At 46.5% G+C, this 20372-nt stretch overlaps 7 protein-coding genes across 7 annotated transcripts; 2 read left to right on the top strand and 5 right to left on the bottom strand.

The window, feature by feature from the left end:
* Positions 1-21: 21 nt before the first annotated feature.
* Positions 22-1076, bottom strand: F4822DRAFT_192411 (uncharacterized protein). The gene is made up of 2 exons (XM_051453579.1): positions 128-1076; positions 22-56 (listed from the first exon to the last, which is right to left on the bottom strand). The coding sequence occupies exon 1, from the start codon at positions 954-956 to the stop codon at positions 225-227; it is 732 nt and encodes a 243-aa protein (XP_051317427.1). The 5' UTR covers positions 957-1076; the 3' UTR covers positions 22-56; positions 128-224.
* A 900-nt stretch (positions 1077-1976) lies between these two features.
* Positions 1977-6168, bottom strand: F4822DRAFT_427508 (uncharacterized protein; the record flags this gene model as incomplete). Its single annotated transcript, XM_051460757.1, has 4 exons — positions 1977-3886; positions 3947-4400; positions 5015-5908; positions 5968-6168. 4 exons carry the CDS (start codon positions 6166-6168, stop codon positions 1977-1979), a joined length of 3459 nt encoding a protein of 1152 aa, XP_051317426.1.
* Positions 6169-7525: 1357 nt separating this feature from the next.
* Positions 7526-9206, bottom strand: F4822DRAFT_192338 (NAD(P)-binding protein). The gene is made up of 4 exons (XM_051453578.1): positions 8662-9206; positions 8218-8597; positions 7965-8160; positions 7526-7908 (listed from the first exon to the last, which is right to left on the bottom strand). Exons 1-4 carry the CDS (start codon positions 9020-9022, stop codon positions 7790-7792), a joined length of 1056 nt encoding a protein of 351 aa, XP_051317425.1. The 5' UTR covers positions 9023-9206; the 3' UTR covers positions 7526-7789.
* A 1866-nt stretch (positions 9207-11072) lies between these two features.
* F4822DRAFT_427506 (signal recognition particle protein) lies at positions 11073-12703 on the bottom strand (the record flags this gene model as incomplete). The annotated part of the gene is made up of 2 exons (XM_051460756.1): positions 11073-12548; positions 12626-12703. The coding sequence occupies 2 exons, from the start codon at positions 12701-12703 to the stop codon at positions 11073-11075; spliced, it is 1554 nt and encodes a 517-aa protein (XP_051317424.1).
* Positions 12704-13616: 913 nt separating this feature from the next.
* F4822DRAFT_192312 (NAD(P)-binding protein) lies at positions 13617-14873 on the top strand. The gene has a single exon (XM_051453577.1). It carries the CDS (start codon positions 13794-13796, stop codon positions 14754-14756), a length of 963 nt encoding a protein of 320 aa, XP_051317423.1. The 5' UTR covers positions 13617-13793; the 3' UTR covers positions 14757-14873.
* A 496-nt stretch (positions 14874-15369) lies between these two features.
* On the bottom strand, positions 15370-16891 carry F4822DRAFT_442562 (GPR1/FUN34/yaaH family-domain-containing protein; the record flags this gene model as incomplete). The annotated part of the gene is made up of 5 exons (XM_051463002.1): positions 16359-16891; positions 16226-16305; positions 16094-16168; positions 15581-15983; positions 15370-15540 (listed from the first exon to the last, which is right to left on the bottom strand). Exons 1-5 carry the CDS (start codon positions 16458-16460, stop codon positions 15370-15372), a joined length of 831 nt encoding a protein of 276 aa, XP_051317422.1. The 5' UTR covers positions 16461-16891.
* Positions 16892-19160: 2269 nt separating this feature from the next.
* Positions 19161-20230, top strand: F4822DRAFT_192285 (uncharacterized protein). Its single transcript, XM_051453576.1, has one exon. It carries the CDS (start codon positions 19524-19526, stop codon positions 20109-20111), a length of 588 nt encoding a protein of 195 aa, XP_051317421.1. The 5' UTR covers positions 19161-19523; the 3' UTR covers positions 20112-20230.
* Positions 20231-20372: the final 142 nt, after the last annotated feature.

Below are 20372 nucleotides of genomic sequence, written 5' to 3'. Positions count from 1 at the left end.
GATAAGTAGATAATCAAGGCATCATTTTTGATAATCGCATCCAATATGTTTAGAAACTTAAACGAGTGTTAATTAAGCCATCTTGACAGAGTGTTGAAGGATTTTACTTAGCTTCCTCGGTACATACGTATTCTTGAAGCACGCGCCTCGTAGATGGGCAAACCACAAAGTGCCAGGGCACTCGGGCGGGGACACCAGAATCATTCTAGGGTTCTTCTCATTGCCTAGTTCAAAGTCCCTTCTCGTATGTAGCATGTTAAATCGAGATTCCATTGGCGGCAATGAGATTCCCAGTTTCGTAGTATCGTTTCTACTACATTAACTCGCCCCACCTTATGGAAATGATAGTCCATAGCAAGTTCCACAAGTAGTCTTGCCCAGTCATACATGGGTTCATAAGCGAATCGCATATAGTCTGGACCGGCAGCATCTTCAAACAGCTGCTTCAGCTCACGTGCTTCCGGCGAAGTAGGGCCGTCGATGACTGCGCGAGAAAAAGTTTCGTTGTTTTCGGCTCGCATCCAAAGCCATGAGGGTGGAACACAAACCATAAACATAGGAGCAAAAGTGGCAGTATCCCAGTCAGTAATGGCTGATATAATAGGCGAGTCTCCATGGGCATGTCTATCGACAAAGATATTATCATAGTCGAGCTGCATGTGGGTTAAGCAAATGGGCATATTATCAAACAACCCTAGGTCATTCATATCTGATGCCATTTGGATTAACCTGTCCCTTATTCCAGCATTGACGCCGCTTAAAGGGCACGAGGACCAATGATGGAAACAAGCCTTAAGCACTTGGAAGGTACTTTCAGTAGTAACAGAGCCGTCGTGAGGTACTTCGACATGTAGATTAGGGAAGACTATAGAATGAACAAAGGTACGCGTACAGGAGCAACCGCTCCCTGAGCATGGGGCAACGTCGCCGGCGATAGGACTTCGAACATTCAGCATATTTCTGTAGATAGCGCCAAGCTCGCGAGCAAGCTTGCACTGCGCCGCGTGATTGAGGTAGCGGTGCTCTGAAACTAGCTTACCACCGGGGAAGCGTTCTTAGACTATGTATGGAGATCTCAGACAATTGTTACTTGTGTGATCGAACGCGATGATCTTTGCTATAGGGATATCGGTGTGTTCTCTTATAAAACGCAAGATGGCAACATCACGATCCACGCGCGCCCAATGATCGTCAGGGATGCGTAGAATAGTCTTCACTGCTGGTAAATTGGCCGCAACGTTTTCTTTCCGGACGATGCCAATTTTACGAACAAACGGGTCAAAATCTTGTGACTTAAGTACTATATCATCACGGGCCGCATTAGGCCATATAGTAGTGGTTGCGAGTTCCAAGATGCTGGACTGGAGCGCAAAGTATGATTCGAATCCTTGCCTCGGATCCTCTTCAATGCCGTCATATATAAACCGGCTCCAATATTTCACGACTCTAGGTCGATCTATTATTTTTGCTTATTCTTGTAAAGTTTGCTCGTATATAACAATAACTTTAGGTTATCTTGGAATCCTCGGCTCGAGGCGCGCAGTGTAAGGAGGTATATATACAAGTCCGCGTGTCTAGAAGCACGAGCTCGTCATTTCAGCGATTACGGTCTAAGACGACGTCATAAACAGACTCTTTAAAAAGACCAACTCAATACAAGCCTTAATAACGCTGTTCCAGCGGCATGCCGTTTCCTTGGTGTAAAGTATTACATGACGTCCACTTGATTTGGTTCGATTCGAACAATCTCCTTTACTAAACGGGTGTTGGGGGTAAGAGGGTAGTTATATTCGATGACTTGAGTGGTCGAACAGAGACGTCTAGAAAATTATCACCAACTTTGTTGTCGAGGGCCTCATTTACCCCACTTTCCCAATTCGGTGTTATTATTGTGGATCACAATAACTTTGTCCACACCAAGAACCTTGGAACTTTGTAGGTCCCGACTCCGAGTGTCTGAGAATTGCAAAGATTATCTATACTATTGTGATCTCTCTTTCTTCACATCCGGTGAAACAATCATTTAGTCTCCTGAGATTTTCCTCCTGACACTCTTCGGTACGTATTGACTCATCCCCCTTAATATCCCTTTGGAATTCTATGAGGGCTACACGGTCATACGCGCCCTTCTTTGTTTTTGAGGGTGCTAACAATAAAGCGCCGACTTGTATCCTGCCGCTATTTTCTAAAGAAGCCGAGAAGTCGGGTTTGTAAGCGACAAGTTCAATAGCAATGAGGCTTTCGAGCGCCATTCTCGGTTCGTCTTCTTCGGTATCGGCGGTAGCCACGCCAGTCCATCCATCTAAGTTTTGGAATGGTTTATTGGTTCTCGCTAGTTGCGCTATATCCGCTACATGTTCGGTAGCATTCATTGTGAAAATGTATTGTGACACACGCCACGCAAAATCGCGCACGGAACGTAGTGCCCGAGACCCGAAATTCAGCATTCTCCCGAGCCGGTCCAGCTTTGTTTCAATCACCCGGGAAATGCCAGATAATGATTCGAAAACCCGACTTGGTAAGAGTGCTTTGAGGATCCAATACATCCGCTTGAAAGGAGGAATACATAATCTCACCGGCGCGACTCTCCCATATAATCGGATTGATGCATCCCGGACCTGGCCGTAGGGTTCCGAGGTTGCAAGCTCACGGTTTTTCCCACGAACCTTCGCGACAATTATATGATAGGAATTCCCAGGCCCGGGGTGTCGCCATCGAAACCACGCGTCGACCGGCCCCGACCCAGATGCCCAACTCCAAGACGGCGCAACGTACGGCTTATCGCGGAAGCGTCTTCCAGCGTGTGTAGTATGAGACCATAAAAGTTGCAGAATCAAGTCCTGCGTCCAAAGACCGGCTATATAACTGCCAAATACTCGTTGAGGCATTCGACTGGCAACACTGGCCAGTGCGGGTAGCCGATCTGTTTTGAATGTGAAATCGGCAGCGGCATACTTCGACACAACATCGTTCCATGTTGTCCATGCTTTTTTAACATCCAAGTCTTGATTCGTGTCTGGAGGCAAATAACCCCCACCAGACTCCGTGATAGTAGCAAATTCTCCAAGTCCTCCTTTGATTGAGTCATAAGGAACTCTACCCCAAGGACGACTATCGTGGGGTAATAATATGTCGCATTCGCACGCAGTGCCGGAAAAACATTCGAACGAAATCTCTCCCGGTCGGAAGTGAATAATCCTAGAAGCTAATAGCCGTTCCTGAAAACACCATCCTCTACCCATCAGACTAACAGAAGTGGCGGGATCTTCGCTGTGGGTGAAGTCTCCTCGTACTAGAGTATGGAACTTTTCGCCGGAATGACCCTCGTGGGGAAGTTCGTAGAAGTTATCGCGCTCGAGAAAACAACCATGAACCGGAGATGGGGATTTAACGTCGACGTGTGCTGCTATGGTGAAGTAGGATTGCCTGTAGATATTGCCCATCTGGACTGACTGTTCTTGCCAATCTTTCTTGTCATCTTGTATTATACAAAGTGAGTCTATCCACAGGTAGCGAACTTTCAGCCATCTTGCTATCCGAACAGCATCGCGTAACGTAGGGGATAGCTCTTCGAGGCGGATGGAAGTTCCCGTTCGCTTCAGCCGATCTCGGGTCATCTTCAACGGCTGCGAAAACTGCCAACAATGACTTAATGCGATATACGGTGACGGCTCGGTGACGTCTTGTTCTAGGTAGATAGTATCATCCTCATGCTCCACGTTCACGAGCCTCTTAGGCATTTTTCTAGGGGTGAGTGCCCCGCAGTAAGGATGCTCTTCCGCGCAACGGCGAATCCAATTTCGTGCAAAATCACGATATCCATCATTCAAAACGCTCCGTGGTGAATATTCAAGCTGGCCAATCATGTCCCAAGGATTTAGCTTATCTAATAAGTAACCGGTGAGTTAATTGGTTGAAAATTTATCGAGTCGAGAAAGGTACGTACTGAAAGGAGCGAAGAGTTGGTAGAAGAGCACACTATTGCGCGAGAAAAACGTAGTTCCCTCGCTTTGCGAAGCATTTCGTACCACGATATGAACTGATACATGCTTCCCAGGCGAAAATTTAGCATGCAGGTAGAGTGACTGAACGGCATCCGTCATTGCCCTCATAGAATTTCGCTCAGGATCAATTTTTGCGCTGGTGTTCCATGAGAAGATAAATGAGTGTAATAGTACTTCGCACGCCTTACAACCCCGCCTTGCTTGTGTCGCAACTTCGAACAATGGCTTGTCTATTTCGTAGAGGGCGAGGCTATTATCGGGCTCTTCTTTCACTCCTAACGAGAAGCCGAAGGGCTCAATCGAGAAGATCGTATCTTCCTTTTTGGTGATGCGGGGTGCTAAATCGGGATCAAAATTGCGACAAACCAGGCATGTGTCCGAAGAGATATTCTCTTCCTTTTCCAGGTCTCTTACATGTTTGCCAGACATTCCGCCACAAGTTAATACATCCAAGATGGTTTAGAAAACAGCTTTAAGTCAACGCCTTCGACTTCGCGTATATGTTCACGTAAAGAAAAGCGCCATCATTTCTATCCGAATAAGTACCTAGGTACTTATATGCCCGCGTGGGTCCAGCCATCATTCCTGAATTAGGATGGATTGGCGATGATTGATAGCTGAAAACAAGAAGCTAGGATAGATCGATTGGTGGTTAATAAAAGATAATTAGAGGGGAAAGAAACTAAGACAACGCTTCTGGGGGGCACGGATTTATATCATACCACTGGAAGTTTTCCTGCACAACCCCTTCCACTATAATAATTCACGTCTAGGTGTAGCTAGCGACTTATTATACTCAATTGAATTGTTCAAGTTTTATACCTTATTATTACTTCCATCAATTGAACACATGTTCATCATCGTCACTACATTTCCCCATATACAATACTACTCGTACAAAGCACTCTTGCCCATTTTTACCCCACCAATTGATCGTGTTCGTGAATCATTAGGCATAACAACTCAACTCAAACCATTTCATCCCCTCTCCGCGGAGCGCCACTACCCACCGGCTTCCTATGGAAACCCGTCACACCACCATGTGCATTCGTAGCATGCGCACCACCACCAAAGCCATTTGCAGCACCAGCACCCCATCCAGCGCGTCTCGTGAAGAGCGCATCCATAAGCTCAACGCCATCATATGTGTATAAGCAAGCCTGTCCTCGGTGTAGGGGAATGTGGTTCCAGCGCCAATCCCAGATCGATGCGTAACACATGCGATATGCCGAAAACGCCATAACAGTGCCGATAATGCCGCCTGCTACCACATCGTACCAGTTGTGGAATTCGTCAATCGTCAAAGCACCCGCGATGAGGGTCGCGCCGAGTACTGGGGCGTAAATGGCGACAAGCTTCCACATAGCGGGGTGGTAGTTAGCAAAGACCTTTAACTTGGCGTTTAGGTACAAGTATAGGTAGATAAAACCGGCAAATGCAGCGGTGCTGTGACCTGAAGGGAATGACTCGAGGGAATCGTTGATTTCTTTCTCGTCACCGGTGCAGATCTCCTTCGTGTAGTAGATGCTGTTGAAACCAGCAGCATTGTAACCAGCGCCTTTTACACCCGGCGCGTTGCTTGCGAGAGTAATGTCGGGTTGGCAGACAGCTAGGAAATGCGGGCGCAAGCCACCAATCAGCCATTTTAGGAATACTTGAAATACGGCCGCTGTTATTAGTGAGTATAGTAATCCGATAATCGCGTTGTTGACATCCCAAAATGAGCGCACTCGAATCTGCATCAACAAGATAATGACGATCGGGATGACGGCTGCTAGGAATGCTGCTAGCCAGATAGGAACAATTTCCTTTCGCAGCGGGTATGCGAATTCGGGATAGACAACTTCGCCATCGGAGAAGGTCACGGCGAAGGATCGAGTGGGAGCTGGATGCGCTTCGTATACCTAAGCTCATTATTAGTTACCCAAACAGGCGATTATAACATTGAGGGGAGAGAACATACACCAAGCCCAATAGCACCCATGCAAATCATAGTAATAATATCAATCCATGTGACTTTCAGCCACTGCCCGAAACTCGGTCGGACCGCCATAGGATAACCTACGGTATCGTAGGCACGTCGATCTCGATGGTGTCCATTAACATTGCCGGCCCCAGCCCCAGCTCCAGCGCCGTCGGCGCGACGACGGTTGAAGAAACCCATTTTCCTTAGATATTACTTGGGTGATGTTATTCGCTTTAACTTCAATAGACTCCTGATAAGGGTATAACTCGAACTTCGCAGAGCGGCACTAAGGGCTACGGCGGCAATGTGAAATTTCTGGGGAATTCACAGCAGAGCCAATGAACTCTACTCTCCTCACTCGTCCTGACAATGTCTACAGAACCTTCATCACGTTGGTTGTACGATGGCATTTTAATATCAATGTGGTAGTGATTCAGGAATTGACGTCATGATTAAGATTGTCAACTGTAACATGGGCAGAACGTAAACAAACGACAATTCGAGCCAGTTTTCAAGGTTCGGCATAACAGTTCGTGTTACATGAACGGCTCCAATTCAGATCCCCTATGCTAAGCGAATCCAATCAACACCTATTAGTTCGACGGATTGAGGCCTGGAATCGTGATGCGTCGGGTTTTGTTAGGTAAGTCGAGTCATGGTGTTGTATTAGTTGTAGAAGTTAGTCCCATTCATTCAACCAATCTGATTCGTTATCCTAAAGTCTGAACGTCATGGATACCACAAAACTTGGCACGACTTGGCGAATGCTTGTCGTTATTGCCCAATCGGGTAATTGGCGATCTTGAAACAACATCCTTTATGACCGTTACAAGAAGAATCTTCCAGTTGTTTGTCTTGATATTATTCGTTGAGATCGTTGGTTATAGACGCGGTGTTATCATATATACCATGTATTATCCTGTGTTTGATCGAGGGACACGGCAGGATAGCTAGGATCGGTGTAGTCCTAATCTAAATCCCGGCAAAGCGACGCCATGACTGATGCATCGATTTTGAGATTGAATCCATTCGGGAAACACGGCACATAGTAAAAAAGTTGGCCGAATTGTCGTATGAAGGTATTGGCGCCCCTGAGTGATTACGATTCAAGCACAGCAATCGGCCCCTAACCGTTTGAAATAGTGCGCTTAGTCTTGAGTGAGTACCTAAGTACCTAGGTAGGTATAAGAACGGACGTCATCCAGTTGGAACGTTAAAACAAAGTGACGCCGTAGCGGCGGTCCCTAGACGCACCGCCAAACTCTGATATGTGGGCGGCCCAAATGCCTGGGACTTAGGTAAACTCAAAATCTTACCTAGGTAGCTCTAAGAAGTCTAGAGATATAATATTGAGGTGCTTACATAGATGTTAGGATTGTTCGTATTTTTAATTGGGATAGAATGTGCAACCACCCCTTTCCTGACAGATAGATTAGTCTTACTACCTTTTTCAGGGCGATGCATCAATCCTAGTATTGTGGCCTGCAGATATTGTCCGGGTACACTGCCGCCGCCCGTCTTGGCTTGGGTAGCACAGGATCAATGCTCACCGAAATAATCTGAATAACTTTTCAATTGTCCTGAATCTTAATTCTACTGTACAAGTATCTCTAGTCAATGGGATATCTTCTAGTCATGAATACATGAGCAAGGTGTAGCGGAGCCGTCGATGCGGCCCTTTTCATCGGCACCAGGCCAAATCGAATATGAATCTTTTCCCTTATCCGCACGGCCCTTTGGTGCCGCGAAATGCTCGCTCAATCCCTCACTTAAAAACTCCGAACCCAAACTCCGACGTGAAATTGAGGGATGGTTATTCCTACCATGCTGTGTGACCGCCGTCAATAACCATGTTATTTCCCGTCATGAAACTGCTGGCGTTACTTAGCAGGAACAGCGCAGCACCCTTAAACTCGCTTGTTTCCGCCAATCGGCCCACTATAATACGTTAGAATAAGCTATCGCACAATTGAAGAATATGGAAGGAATCGTACTCATATTTTCACTTTCCCACTTCTCGCGCAGTCCGGGGACTTCTTCAAAGTTCTTAAGCACCATAGGTGTCAAGATATGACCCGGACTGATGCAGTTGACTCTGATTCCGCCCGTCCCGTCTTTTCGGATGGGGCTCCACTCCATCGCAAGGTTCCGGGCCAATTGGACGACCGCAGCTTTAGAAGAATTGTATACCTGTGATCGAAGTTAGAGCCACATATCTTTGCGGGAAGAGAGTCTGGGTTCACATACGGGGGAAAGTAGTCCTTTGTTAGCGATACTGCCGGACATACTGGCGATGAAGCACATGCTGCCGTGGATCTTGTACTTAAACATCTGGCGAGCCGCGCTCGTGGCAGTCATCATGACACCCGTGTAGTTGATATCCATCATTCGGTTCACTTCTTCCTTAGTCCATTCTATGGCAGGGGAAAGATGTTGAACGCCGGCCGCGGCGACGATACCATCAAGTCGTTGATGCTTATCCGCAATTTCTTCGATAGTTCGGTCGAGCCCCTCCGTGTCTTGTACATCTTGTTGTCGATAGTGGAGTGAACCTCCCCACTCGTCAGCTCGTCTCGCAGCTTCGGACCAATGACTATCCGCTTCTGGTTCGCGATCGAAACAATAAACTATGATATGGCGTCTTAGTACATCGAATGTTGAGGTCAGTGTTATGCGACAACGCGGACATACCCTTTCCTCCTGTCTCTGCTAACGCCTCTGCTAGCGATAAACCCAAGCCCCGCGCGCCACCAGTTACGATAAAGACCCTTCCGCTTAAGTCAAAATCCGCTAATCGCCTTTGACCTATGTTTTCGTTTGGGCTCGGTGCGATACCAACGGCTGGGTTTTCTCTCGACTCTGGAGGCTTCGGAATTGTGTTGGTCTTCCGACCAAATTCGGCAAGTGCGGTAGGTGTTGGTGCCGCCGCGGCGGGTGTTGAAGAATGAACGTTTCTAAGCTGAGCAGTTGAAGTAGCCATTCTCGTAGTTTTCGCGAAAGTAGACGATGCTCGTAAACACTGTCTGCCGAGGGCTCTCGAACAGAGCGACATGGTTAAATACGTTTTCCAAGCTTGTAAGTAAAAGTCACGATTGGTAATGGTAACGAAGATCGCATGTAGCGTTCAATCCTAAGTACATAAATTACGGGCGCCTGTTATATAAAAGGCACTGGGCTTACGGTGTACAGCGATCGGATATAAATGTCCGTAAATGGAAGTTCTGGTTGGATCGTGACTTGAACTGATGTCAGCTTGTTAAAGAGAATGTCATACAATGTCACTGCTTCCATTCACTCAAGAGGTTCGAATCTCGCCAAAATGGAGCTAAACCCCGAGCAAGTGCCCAAGCGAAGCTGATCCAGTGGCTCCGGCATCTTTCCAGCGCCTTCCCGCTTGTGGCTCCCATTGCAGCAAGCAACTCAGCCCGCCGGCGGCGTCTCAGACAGATTGATCACCGATACCGAACGGGCATCATGGAGCTTTACCCAGCTAGGTGCCACCATGCGCATCTGTCTCGAAATGAAGACGCAAGATCTGACGTCGGACAAGACGCGAGACATGGAATTGTCGTCGATTTCTTGAAATCCCATTAAACGGATCCATTGCGATGCCTCGCTAAATCAGGGTCTACGGCAAGGATTCCTAGTGAATATGTATCGCTTATCCCACATCCAAACGCCTGTGTAGGAAATAAAAGGTGTCAATCTGACAGTGACGTGGACGGGGGTCAAGGATGTATAGAATTCCGAGCGAAGCTTCTCCAGGGCCGTCAGGGCTAGGATCTTTACAGTTGGTATAGTGTCTTAGCCAATGGAAGGTCTAGATTTCTAGCACCTAGCAGGGAAATGGACCCAATCGAGTAGATGCCCCCACTGACGGATCTTGCAGTTAGTCCCAGCTGTACGTTTCCAATGCTGGTTAAACTGTACGTCATCTTTCGGAGTAAATGCTCCTGCAACTTCAAAATTGTTGGAGTTTTTTAAATGAATGTAAAAATAAAATGCCAAAGAGGCGGAGTGTGTAAGCGATATATTAAGGTATTTATTGATCAAGGTCCTCTAATAAGGGCTGTATGGTAAAGCCTAAGATCAGCACAACAAGGAAGGCGTGGGAGAGGATTGCTATAGGTTTGATAGAGAAAGAAATGGATGTTATTGAGGTGAAGTTCTAGACTTACGATGGATCCCTTCGCGGAGAATAACCTGGGCATTAGAAAAATACCCCGCACAGTATAAAGCGCACATGCCTTGTATGTACCCGTCGTATTGATGTACAACCAGTAGTTGACATCATGTTGTTCAACATTCATCAGTCACGATGACTTCAAATCGACATACCTATTCCCAATAATTCACTTCTTGTTGCCTCCGCTACGGAAACGTGTTCCGATTGGATCGATAGCATTAAGACCAGGTGAACCGAAATATGGGTCCGTACTGAGGCCTCGTAATCACTTCCATAGAAGTTCTATCGTGGAATTTTTGCCTTTTGAATTTTGTAATTTCTTCCTCTACGTACGGAGCTATGTCCGGCGGGGCAGAATCTAATCACTCTCTGGTTCGATGGTAGATGAAGGCCCGTTCAATCGTTACTTCAGGGTTGCCGGTTCCAATAAAGAACCGGGATACTGAGCTACGGGCGATTTTCATCGTTACGAGTAATAGGGTTCATAAAGATACATCCGATGTTTAAATGATGAAGTCGTTAAGCGCGCGCGATAGCTTCACTGTTAGCTTTCCTTGAGGGCGTCTATGATGAGACAGAGTCGGATGAGTAAACATCTTTCTTCGAAGTAGATATTCATCCTGCCGTAAATTCGGAAATGCGTTCGTGAGAATCGTAGACGATGCAGGCTGCAAAGCTCGTACTTCCGGTAGTAGATGGTGAGGATCCAACTGAAAGCGAGTCCGGATAATCCAACATGAGTTGTTCTATACCCTCAGTCTACTATGATCAAGGCTCTGGGCGTATCAAAACATAAAACCATGCTTCATATTGATATCAATTGTTTTCCCACCAAACGCCATGCAATGCCCACGTTGTTAATCGACACCATAACCGATGATGCGTAGGTATTGAATCGTCCCATTCCCTATACACGTTACCGCCTACCGCCTCGTCCACCGCCCATCATGCCGCCCATACCCATGCTTTCCATCATTTTCTGCATGTCCATGCCGCCGGGCATACCACCACCGCCGCCACCAAACATTCTCGCAAGGCTTGCCATGTCTGGCATGCCACCGCCTCCGGCACCACCCATACTTTGGAGTCGTTTTTGCATGGCAGCTAATTGTTGGGCCTTGTTTCCTCCTCCCATAGCTTGTTGAGCTCGCTGCATGTTCTTCATGCTGCCACCCATTTTCTTAGCCATTCCTGCCATCATTCGTTGTTGTGTGAGTAAGTCTTCAACTTCTCGGACGCTAACCCCACTACCACGGGCTACTCGCGTCATTCGGGTTGGCTGTTCGATGAATATCTTTCCATCGCTGTCGAGTTCCTTCTCGGTCATGCTATCGCAGATATATATCATGCGCTTTAACCGAGCGCTTGACTCCTCATCATCCATACCCGCCATTCCAGGTAGATTCGACATACCGGGAATCATACCGGCCATTTTAGACAAAGGACCCATCTTCATAATATTGCTCAGTTGGTCTCGGAGATCTCGTATCGTAAATATGCCTTCGGTTATATGTTTTATCGTTTCTTTTTGATCCAATTTTAAAGATTGAACGTGCTCTACTAAACCTGCCATATCACCCATCCCTAATAACTTGTTGACGAATTGTTGTGGGGCGAACCGTTCTAGATCCAACATATGTTCTCCAGTACCAATGAAGACGATAGGGGTATGCGTCGCTGCAACGGCGGAAATGGCGCCACCTCCGCTTGCATGACCGTCAGTCTTGGTGATGATGATGGCTCCGAAATCTGCAGCTTCTTTGAACGCCTTAGCTTGTGCTTCGGCTTGCTGACCGATGGAGGCATCAAGAACCATAATAGTCTCGTCGGGCTTAACTGCTTCTTGAATATCCACCATCTCTTGAAATAGCGCAGATTCCTGTCGATGACGTCCAGAAGTATCCACGATAATAACCTCAAACCGCTCTTTCTTAAACTTTTCCACGCCTTCCCTGGCGACCTTCGCTGGATCTGTCTCGGTTAGGGAACCGTAGTATGGGATTTTCGCCTTCGTCGCATTTTGCTTGAGTTGATCGAAAGCACCGGCTCGGAAGGTATCAGCACAAACAAGACATGCGCGGAATCCTCTTGCTTGGTAATGCCGCGCGAGTTTTGTACACGTTGTCGTCTTTCCGGCACCCTGTAAACCGACGAACATAACAACATTCGACTTGCCCTTCTTGGGTTTAAATGGTTCGGCGTGGGGATCGACGAGCTTGACCAATTCATCGAAGACGGCTTTTTGGATTAATCGTTTCTTATTGACGCCGGGTGGAAGATCTTTGAAGTTGACCGTCGTGCTTATAGAGTTTTTCAATTTGCTTACGAGTCGCACGTTAACATCTGCTTCGAGAAGGGCGCCTGATATCTCATTTAACATGGCCTTGAAGGCCTGCGATGTATGTGTCAGTACACTCGGTCCAAGAAATTGCCCCACGTGGTGTAGGAGGGGGGTAATGAGAGGTGTACCTTTTCATCTAGGTTAGGCGCTCGAGTAACATCGTGCAAGGCGCCGCTAATGCGACGACCTAGATCTTGAAGAACCATTATTAGGTGTTGGCGGCTACCAAGCCGACAGAGATCCTAGAAATCAAGGTGTAGGTATGAATGTTAGTGATAAATGTATATGAGTGCCACTTTGAGTGGGAGGGAAGCTTTGAGTTAGACCAGGGTGTGCATTAAGGAAAATAAGATATTCCGATGCCCCGCATTTTAGAATCTGGATAGAAATATGCGCTTTACCTAATATGTACTAGCCTCCACCTTCCCACCTAACCAAAATCTACCTAGTGTCAATGTCTAGCATCTCAGCTTGTTACCTCCGTAGGCTCATCACCAAACTCATATGCCTACAAAATCATATCATGACATAATAGTATTTTAGGTTATCCACAAAACATATCACTCTTCTTATAACGGGAAACAATACTACGAGTCGGAATAGATCTTTCGAATCTACCACTTCAGTTTGATTAATGCGGGCTACTCAAACATGAAGCATCGAATGAATTAAGAAGTAATTAATCCCTTAGAGCTGAGGCTACGTTACTGCGTTTCATAGCGTAAATCGCATCCAACACGGAGTTGTTCGGGTTTAAGCAACTCTCTCCCGAGCGAGCGATTCCTTAATTAGGAGAAGAATCCCTTCTTGTTGGTCGTAACCGGAACCGCTATTGCTCCGAAAATTCCTACTATGACAAATCCCACAATAAAGGATGGAACAGTTGAGAAATCTGAATAGGGGCGAAATTCTCTTGCTTTTATTAGCACGGCGCACTAACATGACTTATACCTAGAAAACCAGCAATGGCCGATATATACCATATAAACTGCTGCTGCGTTTTACAACGGCATTAAGTCTACTTAGGTCCGCTAATGCCAGAACTGGAGCCGCTTCCTCACGAATGCATAGCGTTCTTGTTGGCTCGAAATACAACTGATGCCTCCTGATGTTTGGTTCTCGAAGCTTTATCGTTTATGAAAAAATACTACATACGCCCACCCACTCACGATGTGATCTATATAAGGGCTTTCGCCTCCCCCTTCTTCGAGATGTGGATAGTTCCGTAGACACAGCTAAGAATTCACTACTCAAGACTTAAGTACTCTAGTCATAGCCGACGTCCTAGCACCCGCCATGGCAGTCTTCAATGCGACGACAACGACCGATCAGGTCATCGACGCCTTTAAATCACAAGTCAAGGGGCGTACATTCGTCATCACCGGTGCCGGAAAACCTAGTATCGGTAGTCAGATGGCCGTCGCTCTTGCAAAGGCTTCACCGATGCACATTCTAATCGCATCGCGAACCGCCAGCAGAGTTGAAACAGTTTTGAAGGAAATCACCGAAATCGATAGCTCTATTAAGACGACCTTCGTGCAGGTTGACTTAACCGATCACGACTCGGTCCGACGAGCAGCCAAGGAAATTCAAGCGGCAGCACCCAAGATTGATGTGCTTATTAATAGCGCTGGTATCATGGCTATCAAGGAGTTTACCGTGGACAAGCAGGGCATCGAACTACAGCTTTCCGCCAACTACGTTGGACATTTCCTCCTGACGAACCTGATCATGCCATCCTTGCTAGCCGCCAGCCCAGCCCGAGTGGTCAACCTCACCGGCTCAGGCTACCGCATCACCAAGTTCCGCTTCGACGATTGGAACTTCTCAAACGGAAAAGAGTACGAGCGATGGACTAGTTATGGACAGGCAAAATTAGCTAGCATCCTTTTTACCTATGGCCTTACCAAACGTCTCAAAGACCGCGGTATCACGTCAACCGCTTGCCACCCAGGTTACAACGGCGATACACATCTCGGCGACCACCTCACATATGATGACTACGGCGAGGTACCCGATATCATGAGACGTAATATGGGCATGGAATGGGAATGGGAAGAGCCCCGATTTAAGACGTTCGACCAGATTCCCACCACCTCGCTCATCGCAGCTTTGGATCCAGAACTTCCAGCCAAGTCACCCGCCTACTTACAGAATAGTCAAATTCACGAGACGGATGAGCATGCAAGAGATCCCGAGGGTGTCGAGAAGTTGTGGAAGCTTAGCGAGCAGCTTGCTGGGCAGAAGTTTGAATACTGAAAAGTCAACCCCAGCCTTGTATGTGGCTAGCTTACTAAGGCAGCGAATAAATACCAACATCAAAAATATAGCACTAAGCGCTCCCACAAAACATTCCCTAGGACCAATTTCGGCCTTTTTAATGAAAAGATATGACGTGCATATAGGGTTCGGATGTTCCTTACCCGGCCGCGTTCCCGTCACCCGGGCAGGGTTTGTTGACACCTACGCGGGTAATTTAAAGTTATTAAACGGATGAACACCTGCGGTACCACCAACTGGCATCGGCTATATAAGTCTAGAATATTCGAATCTGGGGTAGAGAAAGGGGATCACGGGTGGCAGGGGGTTCTCATTGGGTCCCCACGACCCCAATTAAGGCTATTCAGTTTCCAAGGGTGTTCTTGCTATTCGCCAAGTGAAAGTACCTAGGTATTCTATATACTAGTGAGACCGCTTTCTCATTTGTCTTTCAGCGCGGCAGCGCTAGGCTAATGTAACCACATTGTCCAGAGAGACCCAGCAACAAGGACCTTAATCTACAAATTTCCAGGCCGAGCTCAAGTATCTTGGAAAACAACCATCTAGGGTAGATAATGACCGTGCCCTACGCCTTTTCACTCTCTTAGGCTCTTTAGTCGCGGTGCGAAATTGCGGCCTCAGCTAGGTCTACATCGGTTGCTGGCCAGAAACGAGTAAGGTCACCGAGTGGGAGGTTTAGGGTAATACGCATCTCTCCAGCCATGATTATGACACACATATACCATCCCAAGGCTGCCACTATAAACAATAGAGCCCCACCGGTCTAGAGAACAATTAGCAACGATCAATTCGTCCACAAGTACGTTACGAGCCTTTTGTAGTGTCACCGCAGCTTCCGCGTTACCAGCCGCAAGCTTGAAATACGCACCAGCCAAGACCCACACAGCTGTCGAAGCTGAGGCAAAGATAATCGCGAACACAGCGTTGACCTTAAGGGTGAAAAGGAAAAATGTGAACAGAGCGAAACCCCAAACGATGAGGTACAACCCAAGCGTGTTGTTAAACGTGGGCGAGAGCGTTCCAGTCGGGTCCCCGGTAGTGGCGTACGGTTGACCAAGCTGGAGCGTGGGCAATTGTAGCAAGCCGAACGACAACCAAAATACGGCATACAAGCCCATGGCCATCATAGGGAAGAAATTTCCCATTATCCATTCAAAAACCATGGAAAATAACAGTAGTACTGGTCCGACGAAGAAGAATATACCCCTGATGAGTGTCAATTTAGCCGTGGTTGACATATTATTGGCTGAGTGGGGCGCGGGTAAAAAAGGGGTAGGGGCTGGGATATGCAAACAGAAAAAAAAAAGAATTCTTACGCTACTGGTGTCGCTCCTTCAGCACCTGCCCATCCCATCAAAGTCATGGCGAAAGTAAACGTCGAAATAACAAATCTGGTGTGTTTAGCTTGCACGAAAGCGCACTTTTTTCAGGCCGAATGAGTGACTTACCCGACGATACCAAGTGGTGTTGGATTCGCAAAGCGCTTGTTGTAGTCGCCCACTTGAGGAACCTTCGGGGTGAGGTAAAGCTAATTGAATGAGTCCCCATATCATGATACATGTCGTCGCAGGCATAACATACCTTCTCGAAAAGCTCGGGAGGCATCGTGACAGTTGTTTCCGTCCGATGCAACCCTTTCTCCTCATCATGGTTCGTGAGAGTGGTTACTCTATGGTTCGCCATCTTGAGTCAAATTCTAGCTGGATTGAAGTCTAATTGATGAGGATAGAATTGACAATGGTAGCTGAAGATGAGCTGAACTGCATATTCAAACTTCGAAGCACGAGAGCAGGTACCACTCTAACTATTTAATAGTTGGTAAATACACCTTTGGCTCCGGATTTTATTAGGCTGGAGCCCGCGCAAATTATATTACTATATCAGCATAACTGCCGGATCAGTTGCATCCAACCAATCATGAATTGAATGGCGCTTAGCTATCCGACTCATTCCCCGGATTGCGGTGATTCAGCATACTGCTCCCCAGATCTCTGCCGAAGCCAAGAAACACCCTGCCCCAAATGTACGAGCGTAAATACCACTCTATCCTACTCCGGTGCGGGGGCCTGGCTTGAAGGAGAAGTTGTTAAGCCATCTTATGTCAACCAAGCCCGCCATTTGCTCATGGATCATTTAAACAAATATAATGTAAGTATTAGCCAATTGGTTATCGTATAACCTAAAGGCGGTAGAGGGCCGAATAGAGTCGCAAAGTGACACGTTTACTATAAATATGAACGGAGCATTCTTGCTATTATGTAAATAGACCTAAATAACAGTTATAATACGAGGCTTTATACATCGGCGAAGGAAATATGACCTCATAGCGCAAAAGCTTTCATAATGGGATATTAAAATGAATATGTCAAGATATATCTTTGGGGCGATGTACTTGAGTATAAGTAAAGAAATCTCACCTGCCTAGCTTAGTTCCTGGGATCACTTAATATCTCAATGGACGTCCATGATAAAATTGATTATTTGCTGGACCGAAAGGTTACTTGTAGATTAAACCATCCCTCAATTTAAGATATTATAGATTTACTTGATGTAACCCGCCTAGGCTACCTAATCAATACCTAACTTAACATCAAGAAATGAGTCTATCCCGAAAATGTCGGAAATCCTCGTATGAAATTCGGCGGGATACAAGAGGCTCACCTGAGGCATCCTATATTCACCTCTAATATCAAGGCGGCTACCATCAGGACTAAAAGACACCATGTGAATAGACGGATTAAGCCTTCGCGCGGTGCACAGGTTTCTTTATTGCTGTTCGCTCTTGACAACCACTGGAGACTTATTCGCCATCACTACTAAAACTAAAGCGGGTAATAATACCTCGGTGTACAATTGTTTAAACAAAGTAGGCATCTCTTATACTATGGCAGCCTTGTTCAGGAAGTTATACCTAGGCTCCGACCATCTCCGATTACCTCCGCGCGGAAGAGCGGACGTAACAACTTACTTAAACTACCAAGGTATAGACGTATAGCCCTGTCGATATGCTCCCATAGCTCCTCAACCTATATATCGGATGTACCCAACAGCACGTCCGTTCCTATATTGCCACCAACAATCTCTTGGCACCAATCCCTGTGCGACGTTGGTTGAAGATAATTCAAAAATTCCAATCCCTTTTACGGCCAATGTCGCATGTAGTGATATCTTAGCATCTTACAGCGCTTCTACGACCCATTCGATAAGAGATTTCTCTAGCGCATTGATATTTGGAAATCTTACGAAAGATAGGCCAATTCATTTCCCTTTTTGAAATATGTTGGTAAGTTTTACCCAACCCTCGGTCCTACTGATGTGGAGGAAATCAGCACGAGGACCATTCTAAGTTCCAACGTCATATTATGATGGGTCAAATTACAAATCTATAAGGCAGATTGTAAGTAATAGTTTAATACGTAAGGAACACCAAGTAGACCCCAAAGGTTTAAGGTCTGATAACTCTATTATACCCTCTTTTCCTTATAAGAAACTTTTTTAATTCGTATAAATGCTGCAAGTAATATAGATGTGTTCTGCTTTTTGTCAAAGTATCTTCTTTTTATAAACTTATAGGTAATCTATTAAAATTCGCATCTTAACTTTGTTACCTCATACGTTTTCCGTAGATTTAAGAATCTATGTGGCGTAGTAGTTAAAGCGCTGCCCCTGGCGGAGCAATAGAGATCCCGAATTACTTGCCCGATAGACTCTAGAGTTATCCTCTGGTTTGAGCCAATCAGCTAGAGCCAATGCCCCAGTCAAGTAATACTGTATGCCACATCTGTATAGGGTTAATACTACATAGGTAAGCATGTAATACGTAGGACATGGTGGAGTAATACATGGGAGAAAGATTTTCCAAATCACACGATACTCCGGCTCCGCCTCCCGGTCCTGATGTGGCAGTCTATCTTATTATGAGAAAAGAGTTTCTATAGGCGTTTCTATGTGGCATAGTTTCGACGCTTGTAATAGTTGTATAGTAGTTGTACTTTATACAACTCTAGATGTCACTACCTAGGTAGTATTGTCATCTGTAGTTTAGAAATCTTCTAATTATGGCGATTATTTCTATCCTCATAGGAGTGATATTTATCATATAATCCAGCAAGTTATGCCCTATTCCAAATACCGCGTTAAAGACACTTATTAGTAAGCTTATAGCACAACTATCTGCATCGCATTGCTCAACCCCGGAACTTCGTGGATGTTCAATAGATACTGGGACCGGGTAGATAGCTGTGCCTCCGTGGCCTGAGTCATCAAGTTACCTATATTGTGCAAGGCTCCATACTTCCTACAGCGAAAGGGGAGGATCGTTGGTTGAAGAGAAAGATGGTGCCCAAATTGGCCTCCTTTTCAACCCTCGCGGCCAACGACTCCAAATCTCTTGCTGATGTCTTACATGTACGCGATAGGACAAGCCCCGTGTCTTGAGAAAAATCATAGCCTCGACAAGGTTTGTTCAAGGGTATCACTCATGCCAGGATCTAGATGGCACCGGAAAGCGTGGAGATTGGGCTTCTAGCGCCTCGTGAACCGCAGCGCGCCAAGCAACACTTCGACCAACATCTCATACAAGATAATGGACTCGGATACAGGAGGCTTGTGATAGAACCGACCATGGGTATATAAACGTCGTATGAAGCACGCAATTTTTGTATCCTGTCAGTCTTCACCCCTTCATCCCCATTCAATCAACACTCTTCACTCAAACATATCTGCGAAGACATATTTCCATTCACCATGAAGCTATCCGGAGCCATCGCCCTATTCTGGGCCCTCACTGTTGCGGGAGCAAAGCAGCGCAATACTCGCAGAGAACTCACTGTTACCTCACGAATCGACAAGCTCACATGGGATGACCCAATCGTTAAGAATGTTGCGCGCACCTTCCAGATGGATTCTGCCTATAACATAAGCTCCATCATCCAAGTCAACAGCACCAAAGCACCGTCCACCAAAAACATCGGGAGCATCAAGGCTCCCGCAGACGGAGGAGAATGCATTACCCCCGCATACCCTCCTGTAACGGAGGACTGTGAATCCCTGTGCGACAATTTGTCCCAGACTCAAGGACCATTGATCGTGCAGCCGTTTGAAATTTGGCATTTTGAGGCGGGCCAATGTCTATATGGCCTGGCCAACCTCGATCCCTGCGATGCTATCTCGGTAGACCCGATCAGCCAGCTAGGCCCGTACTGTGACTCTATGTACTCGCAGTGTATCGTCAATGGTTACGATGGTTACTACGATGCTTCATCGTCTAGAGCTGCGATGGCGTTGACCGGTACCGCTGCCGCGCCGCCTTACCCCAACCCAGGAAACTGCTAGATTGGTTGAAGCACTTTGTCGCGAGGCAGACGGGGAAGGGGATGATACAAATCTGAGTTGGTCACTCAAGTCAACCATGCCAACTAAGTTGAAACAACCAGATTCAAGATTGAAGGATGTGATATAAGATGTGTCTCTTATGTAATTAGTTGTTTCTGTCCTTAGGACTACATACACTCTTTAAAATATTAGCAACAATGCCTAGGTATCTAAAATGTCTTTGATGAAGAAGTGTTTGACTTACTATACTGTTGACTCATC

Source organism: Hypoxylon trugodes (assembly GCF_022578975.1).
Source record: "Hypoxylon trugodes strain CBS 135444 unplaced genomic scaffold F4822scaffold_3, whole genome shotgun sequence".
Lineage (NCBI taxonomy): Eukaryota > Fungi > Ascomycota > Sordariomycetes > Xylariales > Hypoxylaceae > Hypoxylon > Hypoxylon trugodes.
Note: the sequence above shows the minus strand (reverse complement) of the source record. Positions and strands in the feature narration are given on the sequence as shown.

Bases quoted from the DNA above. Each gene is read 5' to 3' on its own strand.
- F4822DRAFT_192285 (XM_051453576.1), top strand. From the start codon at position 19,524: ATGAAGCTATCCGGAGCCATCGCCCTATTCTGGGCCCTCACTGTTGCG.
- F4822DRAFT_192338 (XM_051453578.1), bottom strand. From the start codon at position 9,022: ATGTCGCTCTGTTCGAGAGCCCTCGGCAGACAGTGTTTACGAGCATCG. The intron at 8,598-8,661 runs GTATGTCCGCGT...GCCATATCATAG, and splicing joins AGCAGAGACAGGAGGAAAGG to TTTATTGTTTCGATCGCGAA. The intron at 7,909-7,964 runs GTACGATTCCTT...AACGTATTATAG, and splicing joins GTGGGAAAGTGAAAATATGA to TGGGCCGATTGGCGGAAACA.
- F4822DRAFT_192312 (XM_051453577.1), top strand. From the start codon at position 13,794: ATGGCAGTCTTCAATGCGACGACAACGACCGATCAGGTCATCGACGCC.
- F4822DRAFT_192411 (XM_051453579.1), bottom strand. From the start codon at position 956: ATGCTGAATGTTCGAAGTCCTATCGCCGGCGACGTTGCCCCATGCTCA.